The sequence below is a fragment of the Monopterus albus genome, unplaced genomic scaffold (genome assembly GCF_001952655.1).
Source record: "Monopterus albus unplaced genomic scaffold, M_albus_1.0 scaffold102.1, whole genome shotgun sequence".
Classification (NCBI taxonomy): domain Eukaryota; kingdom Metazoa; phylum Chordata; class Actinopteri; order Synbranchiformes; family Synbranchidae; genus Monopterus; species Monopterus albus.
This window is the reverse complement of record NW_018127982.1, coordinates 737,377-745,813: the sequence shown is the minus strand read 5'-3', so window position 1 is coordinate 745,813 and position 8,437 is coordinate 737,377. Positions and strand designations below refer to the sequence as shown.

At 38.0% G+C, this 8,437-nt stretch overlaps 1 protein-coding gene and 1 long non-coding RNA gene across 5 annotated transcripts; both read right to left on the bottom strand.

Annotated features, from left to right (window-relative positions):
* Window positions 1-6: 6 nt before the first annotated feature.
* On the bottom strand, window positions 7-3,101 carry LOC109965656 (uncharacterized). Of its 2 annotated transcripts, XR_002275673.1 has the most exons (7): window positions 3,018-3,057; window positions 2,692-2,723; window positions 1,214-1,309; window positions 872-920; window positions 626-674; window positions 221-315; window positions 7-119 (listed from the first exon to the last, which is right to left on the bottom strand). It is a non-coding gene; the product is annotated as an uncharacterized LOC109965656 (long non-coding RNA). The 2 variants fall into 2 exon arrangements; XR_002275674.1 differs by lacking the exon at window positions 2,692-2,723 and having other exon boundaries at window positions 3,018-3,101.
* Window positions 3,102-3,394: 293 nt separating this feature from the next.
* Window positions 3,395-7,931, bottom strand: LOC109965658 (T-box-containing protein TBX6L-like). Of its 3 annotated transcripts, none has more exons than XM_020609856.1 (9): window positions 7,854-7,931; window positions 7,409-7,517; window positions 6,351-6,453; window positions 5,503-5,667; window positions 5,267-5,413; window positions 5,067-5,143; window positions 4,727-4,794; window positions 4,411-4,624; window positions 3,395-4,292 (listed from the first exon to the last, which is right to left on the bottom strand). In XM_020609856.1, exons 1-9 carry the CDS (start codon window positions 7,867-7,869, stop codon window positions 4,109-4,111), a joined length of 1,083 nt encoding a protein of 360 aa, XP_020465512.1. In that variant the 5' UTR covers window positions 7,870-7,931; the 3' UTR covers window positions 3,395-4,108. The 3 variants fall into 3 exon arrangements, with proteins under 3 accessions (XP_020465512.1, XP_020465513.1, XP_020465510.1); XM_020609857.1 differs by having other exon boundaries at window positions 7,409-7,514; XM_020609854.1 differs by lacking the exon at window positions 7,854-7,931 and having other exon boundaries at window positions 7,409-7,539.
* Between the last annotated feature and the right edge of the window lie 506 nt (window positions 7,932-8,437).

Below are 8,437 nucleotides of genomic sequence, written 5' to 3'. Positions count from 1 at the left end.
TACACAGGGTCTAGCATTCTGTTCAGAGTAAAGGGTGGTTCCTCAGTGAATATCCAGATCAACTTGGGGCAAACAAAGTGTACTGTGCCCAGAAAACATGCAGCCTGCCTTGCCGAAGGCTGTGGAAGACATAGAAATAGAGATTTGTAAAAGGACATTCTACTGAAGCATGAAATCCAATTATAAATGCAGATAGAATTGCTTACTCCAGCAACATTACCTTGGGGTATTCACACATTTCCACCATGAGATGAAGCTCTCCCTCTATCACAGCCTCAAATACCCACATTCCCAGCTCCTTGGTCTGCTCTCACTCTTCAATGCACATTTAAAATTAAACAGCAATCAGTATTAAGATGGGCAGTGTTTCAATATCAAATATTACAAGTTCCATAAAGCTGACTGTAGTAAAGTTCAAATTTGGTTTTCAAATTGCCCTTAAAATGATTGGAAACCCACAGGCAGTATGAAATGCAGGCATAGCTACTATGACACCTTAGAGGTTTTAGAATTGTATAGCCTGTTGCTAAAAGATGAGCTATGATTCAACACCAGTGGTGTTTTACTACTCATAAGTTTTACTTATTCCAGTAAGTAAACACTTGGATCAAAAACAAAACTGTACCTGAATGGAAAGTAGTTTCTTTGCATCAAAGAACTCCAGAGGAACAGACCTGTGACAAATTTTGAGTCAACTCAGGATACTTGAAGTTGCTTACAAGTTGACTTCTGCATTATATTTCAAGACATTTCAGTGAATCAAATTTTAGATTTTACGTTCTCAGGTGCAGTGGTAGAAAACAGCTATACATTTTAAGTCCAACTGAGGTTATCTGTACTTTGATTAATTTTCTGCTGCTTCATATCTTACCTTTTTACTCTACATTTGACAACTTGAGTTTCAAGTTACTTCTCAGAATCTGATGAATAAAAGAAAATACAGTATAAGCCTAAACACAAGAATTAATTTATCTCTGATGGGAATGTACAAGCTACCCAGCAGAGGTTCAGAAAAGTTAAAATTTCTACCATTACAAGCTGCAACATTAAAGTGATGACCACAATAATGAGTCAGTATTATCTGATACTACAATTTACATTAAAGTGAAATGCATAATTCTGCATGATGACTACTTGAAGTACATTTTGATGTCAATATTTTACTTAAATACCATTGTTAATGCAGGACTTTTATCTGTAATGGAGTAGTTACCTTTGAGAATCCAACTACTACTTCTTCTTCTTCTTCCACCATTGGAAAAAAAAAGGTATCATTTTGCACATCTGGCAGTACTTTGAAAGAGAAGTACTTACTACTACTACTTCTTCTTCTTCTTCTTCCACCATTGGGAAAAAAAAAAGTATCATTTTGCACATCTGGCAGTATTTTGAAAGAGAAATACTGTAGAAAGAGAACAACCAAGAAACACTGAAGTGGTATGAAGAACATTTTCATGCAACCTATGCAAAAACTGGACAGAAGACAAATCTTCATGCTCATCCGTGTACACCATCCCGTGAAATGTGATAGATTGCCACCAGTGCTGCATTACTGAAACTAATGTGAGCTCAGCTACAGGCTTTACTATAGAAGAGGCCTCCCTCTATTGGAGTTGTTGCAACTGGTGTTACAGAGTGATGCTTCATAAACAATCTAAAAGCGGTATTGTGTTGGTCTGTCCTAATGTTAATTATGGACAGATGATATGACTCTGCTAATCTACATTTTAATTTGAAACAACAACAACAAGTACTGGCTAAAAACAGTTCACTGCTACCCGAACAATTTCATTTTGTCAAAATGCCTAAAGTGTGGTTTTCCCCACATAAACCACATCAGACCAATTTGAGAGCCAAAATAAGACAAACCAAATTTGGACTAGAATATCAAGAAAAGTAGAGACTTCTTAAAACTGATCAGATTAGTGAAACCTTTGTCCTATTTCTAAATACATTGTTTTTGCTCAGGCTTTTAAAAACCATCCATTTTCATGGTTCAAAAGTAGACATGCAATACTATATACACCACTTTTTTAAACAATGCAAAAATGTCTAACTGTAATCTCTGTATTGTAGAATGTGTGGTCTTTCATTCAACATACAAGGCCCTCTCAATACACCTCGGGGCATGTGTTGTCTCTGTTACCTCAGAAGGAGATATCTGGATCCTGCCAGAGAGAAACACTAGCCTAAATATTTTAGAGATTCCAAATAATTCAGAAACTGTTAAATCTCTATCCTATTCTTAATACGTCCAGATTTGGCTAGTTTAAATATAGTAGTTTTGGATCTAGACCTGATCTGTGTCTGGAAGAGTCTTTACATATTGTCCCTGATAATCTAGTTCAGATTTGGCGAGTCTACATGTTTTGGACCTAAACCTGGTCTGATGTGGTCTACATAGAACGAAAGAAAGCAAAACAAAACTCCCCTTTGAGGCATTTTAACAATTAAGAAATTGATTTCGCAAACAAGGTTACTCTCCTTGATCTAGTCCGGATTTTACTAGTGGTCTGAGTTGACTTGGTCTGAAGTGAGCCAGATGAGGGGAAACTTGTTAACATGTTCTATACTGCAGTTATAAATAAAGTGTTTTTTTCTAGAATACCTTACACCCTTTCACAACATGATTTAAAAAAAAAGACCCAACACGTGAGAAAATGTGGTTTGGAGACTGAATCAAATACCAACTTTAGTGTCGTCTCTTTCATCCACTAGACTGCCTGTACAACACGGGAAGTTACAAGACTAAGCAGGTTTAAATGTTAGCTCGATAGTGAACACGTTCAATGAAAAAAAGTGTACGGCTAACTTACCCTTGAATTGTTTCTTGCTAGCAGAGATTTGCTAACATGCTACATTAGCATTACATTCTGGTTTATGCTAGTTAAAGTAGCGCTCTAAACCAGAAAATATACATCTGTACAACTGCTTTACTCCAGAACAACAAAGAAGCACCTGCGCGGTGCATACAGTATGTACAGGACGCAGGACAATAAATGTTTAATGATACCCACCTGACTAGCAGAAAAGCCAACACCGTCATCCTTCTGGAATTACTACAAACAACCTTTCAGGAACCGCGGTGGGACCAAGTTGAAGGACCCATCTGTCCTCTGATTGGACAATTTGACTCTGCTCTGTGATTGGATTGTCAGTGCTCAATTAGATTCAGGTGTAAAAACATGGCCAGAATTCGTACCATTCATAATTCGTAATCGTAATTTGAGCTGTATGTGCAGTTTGTTGCTTTCTATCTGTACATAAATGTTCACAAACGCTTAATTATTTTCAGTGTCTTTATGTAACATAATTCGTTTACACATTTTATTCACACATTCATAAACTTTTTTTTTTTTTTTACAAGTACAAATCGTTTCAACACATGCTCAAAATGCTTTTACAAGCTAAACAGACCCTGAGACCCTTGAGCCCATAATTTCCCAACGGACTGGATACAGCACATTATCTCAAAACCCTGTACCTACTTTAGCACAGACATCTATGAAAGCTCCAACTGTACTAGCATATGTATAATCAAGGATACAAAGACAAATATATACATTTCCATTTGAGAGGAATTTCATTGTTTTCCAGGTTATCACCATATGCAGACATGTGACAAATAAAAGGAAAAACCAACATAAATGGTCTTAGTAAGGTACTGGGCCACCCAATGCCACCAGAACAGCTTCAGTGCACCCTGGCATTGATTCTACAAGTCTCTGAACTAACACTATTCTTTCAAAGGTTTTGAACAATGGAGATGGTGATGCTGTCTAACACATCGGTCCAAAATCTCTCATAGGTGTTCAAATGGGTTGAGATCTGTTGACTGTGAAGAACATATGATTCACATCATTTTCATATTCATCAAACCATTCAGAGACCCCTCATGCCCTATATGGATGGGGGCACTGTTATCCTGGAAGAGAGCACTCATATATAACAGGTTTTTCCTTTAATGTGTCACCTGTCTGTACATTATAATGTTATTGAAATTCATGACCTTTATATGAACTTATAATTTTTTTAACTGCAGTGGCCTGTCAGTTAGTTTAGTGGTTTTATCCTCCATCAATGGTGTCATCATTGCAAATGTGAAAATTCACCAACAGGAGTAGGAGAAGAGTGGGTACTGGGTCCAACCTGCTGTGTTGACTTGGTGGTGGTAGCCATGTTGCTGGGTGCTGTGTTCAGCTGTGGTGAGTGGAGGATGTGAAGGATGGCCAAGGCTGTGTGCTCCATCTGTGTCATTGGAAGCGGGTGGGAATCTTGTGTACTCCACAGATCTGGTAAAGTGAAAGAGTTGACCCTTATGCACCATATTTTGCTTTTTATTTTCCTGTACTGTCTAAGTTTCATTGGATTTTTATCTCATCCTGGATACTATAAATCATAATCTAATACCTGTAGGGCTGGTATGCCACGGATGCAGGCACCATCTGTTCTTCACAGCTGTAGTCATACTCATGCAACTCCAGGGGCTCAGTGTGGAGACCCTCAGATGGATCCTGCTCCAGACCCCAGGCTGGAAAGTGAACCTCCTTCAGTGACTGCTGTGTGGAGGCGTGATTCTTTTCTATCTGAGCTGACTGAGAGGTGGAGGGCATCCTCTGCAGGCCTGACAGGGAAATATAGTGTTTAACAAGCTCTCATAGAAGTGTTGAGACATTGGCAGCTGTGTGACTATAAACCTTTTACTTAATAATATAAAAAAAATTACCTGGAGGACTGTTGCAAAGAGCTTTTACATCCATTGCAGTTCTCTTTGCAGGAGGACTTCGATTTGATCTAAGAAAAAAGAAATATGTAGAACATTTTTTTAAACTGAATATTTTTACTACTCATGTTTTTAAAAACATCTGTCCTTTAAATACAGAGCACACTTGTCTTTTCATATTTAAAAAAGGTAACTTTAAGATGCACCAAGTTTAGAAAATTAAGGTGTACAATATACGAATTCAAATTTCTAGTTTTCATTTGTGGTAGATGGAAAAGTAGCTTGGACTTGCTTCTGACAACCATGCAACAAATTCAGTGCCTGTTAAAAAATTAATTCCTACCTTTTACTGGGGGAATGGGTGCCACCCTCCCTGAATGCTTTAGCAAACGGGTTGTGGTCAATCTTCAATTTGGTTATCTTAAAACAGGCAAGAAAACAATTGTTTTGTTAATCTGAACAGAATGCAGTGTGCATTACTGGATAAACAAATTAGCTGCTAAGTGAGGGGTTAAAAGTTTTTTTTTTTTTGTAAATCTGTACCATTGGATTCTGATAAGCAGTCACTGCAGTGAAGGTTGTCTCTGGAAAAGAGAAAGTCTGAACTGGGTCCCAGCAGACAGTGTAAGGACTGTCTGCCTGGATGACATGAAACCTTGGGTAATAGCGATGCATGGAGTGCAGGATGATCTGATGAGGAAAAAGAGCACAGTTAGCAAACTACATAGTTGAGAAAAGTGAAAAATATACTGAGCATAGTCATTTCACTGGTCTCTTACGTGACCGCGCTGATCCAAGGTGTTGTTGGTGAGCTTCACCTTGAGGAAAGACAATGACTGCTTCATCCAGTGATTTCCTGTGGCAGGGGAGTCTGGGTGCATGTATATCCGACACGGGGGCTGGGGCTCTGCCTTCCCCACGATCTCCCACTGTTCTTTTTTCCACTACAGAGATTTGGTGGGACAGAGGAATACAAGGTTACTAAGTGTAAGACTTCAGGACATGTCTGATGCATCTGAACTCTCTATGAAGCATGAAATCCTTTTTTCCTATCTTGTCATGATGTTAGAGAACTGTGGTGCACAAAACATCTTTATTGTTTATTCACAAGGGAAGTTCTTTTTTTTACGTCACTTATATGGATACAGATTTTACATTATTTCTACAAATTCACCATCATTCAAAAAGAAAATTCTGTAACGTTCTCCTACAGTACTTTCTCTTTATTGTGTACTTCATTGTTTTCAAGTGTGAAAAAGCAATACCTGTGACCAAATGGGCCAGAGCAGTTGATGTAAGAGCCGCTGAATGTATGGATGTCTGACTGATTCTCATTCACTGATTGTAAATGAGGAGGGATGCTAATTGATTGGGCCTCCAGCTGAGAGTGCACAAACAGGAAGCAATGAAAGGCTTTGATATGCAGTGGTCACTGCAGTCTGGCTGCAGACTGCTGTGCTTTGCATACTGCCGTTGGTTGGCTTTAATCCCCCCAATTTGTATCAGCAAATCAAACAATATGCAGAAAACAATGAAGATCAAGAAATCAGAGTTTCACATTGCAACATGTTCTATTTGAATCGAACAACACATACAGTACTCAGTGGAGTGTTGCATTTGAATTTACCTTGTATTTGAAACTGTCTGCAGGAACCATATCCATCATGATGACATAATTGGCAAAAGGTTGAAGCCCAGATAGACTGACACTACAGAGTGGAAACATTCTCCTGAAACAAATACACAAACAAATAAGTCATTGAATGTTTAAAAATGTTTAGCAAAATTGTCAAATCTTGTCCTTGAAACAGGACTGTGTGTAGTATGTGCAGTCAGTGTCTGCTCTGCATAAGGAAAATTAAGTTTATTGTTTACAAAGGGGACACCCACTAGCTGATTGCAGGGCATCCAGATCACCAGCAACATACATGCAAAACATGGATTTAAACAGTAATACCATATATAACATTACATAACATCCCCAAATATAAAAACACACTTGAACCAACAACAATTCAACTGCAGGCAAAACAACTCAACAACATTCAAAACACATTGTAACACAACTCAAAAAAACAGCAAACAACCAACTACACATTTTACACAGCCCACAAGATAAAATACACATACAGCAATAAGGAAAGAAATTTAAAAAGAATTAATTAAGCAATTTAAACAATTAATTAAATTGAAATGAGATGAGAAAAGACAAAATTACACAATTAAGAACTGTATAAAAGAGATTAAAATTGAAAGTGAAATTTAATTGAATGCACTGATTTTCTAAAAACTAATCTGCCATTCATAACTCTTAACTTGAATGGCATCTTATTTCAGATTAACACAGCTCTAAAGCTGTCAACTGTCTGTCATGAAATTAGGTTTTGAAAATGAAAAGATCCTTAAGACTGTTAACAGCCAATCTAGTGTTATAATTGTGCACATCACCACAATAAGTCATTTTATTATACAAAAACAAAGGTACCCTAAAATAAATCGCACTGTGAAGCATTCTGGCCACGGTGAAAGAGATCTGTTGCTGAATGCTCAGCCATCCCAAGTTACAATGTAATATTTCTCTCTAGCATACAATAGTCTAGATGACACCAAATTCATGTGAGTGATAAATGATACAAAGCACTACTCATATTTTCAGTGGCTAACTAAGTGTGACAGTGTTGATACCTTCCATGCTTTGTTATAATCATCTCTGTTCCAGTGCTGTGAAAGGACTTCCAGAGATCAGCATTCTCCAGGGTCATCCTGATGCAGCCCTGCTGGCATGAGTCAGCTGCTGGAGGGGATCGGGACATGCTCAGTTTCAGGTTGGACTCAGTGGAGGCAATACAAAGTAAGAATAAATGTAAAAGGTTCTGCCACTGTACTGATAACATGTAACATATGGCTAGTTTATAGCAGCATGGAGTTTATAGCAGTACTAAAAATAGGAAAAACATTCTCACAAAGGACTCACTAATAATCATAAAAAAGCAAATGTAAACTTTTTAATTCTTAATGGCCAAATGCAGTTTGCCCAAAATGAGCAAATCATTACAGTACACTCTCCCTCTTCACATGTCACACTGCAAAAGCATAATTCAAAAGTTAGATCTGATAATACAAAACTTACCAGAGAAGTGTTGCATGTTAATGTGTCCTCCTTAAAGTTTTGAGATGAGGTGCTGCTCTCAGACGTTCTAACTCTGAAGACAAATCTAGGGTCTCTATCCTTGAAAAGTCTGATCCTTGAACTTGATTGGTCATCATGGAGAGGGTGGGGTCTAAACAGCCATGGGCTTGTAGTGAGAGCAGACTTGGGGGGATGGTGGGGATTGGGGTAGGTGAGACTATTACCTGATGTTGAGGTTTTTGTTGTGAACTCACAAGGTCAGTCACTAGATATTAGTGTCTTTTTGTTAAATATCATACAGCGGCCTTTTTAATATTGTTACAATGTAGTGAATTATTCTGCCTGAACTGCAAAGTCATTCTTTTTTGGTATTTTAGTTCTTCTTTTTTTTTATGTGACTGTGCAAAAATGATTTATTATATCCTGTAGTTCAGGTTGAAGGACAGTGGGCACAACTTCAAAGCACCTCAGGGAGATGGAAGAGCACACAAACAGGTCCCTTCCTGGCAGCTTTGGTTGTGTATTGAGAACAAGTCAAGAGATTAAGTGACCGGACTTGGGGTCTGGCCTTGACGATGGCAGAC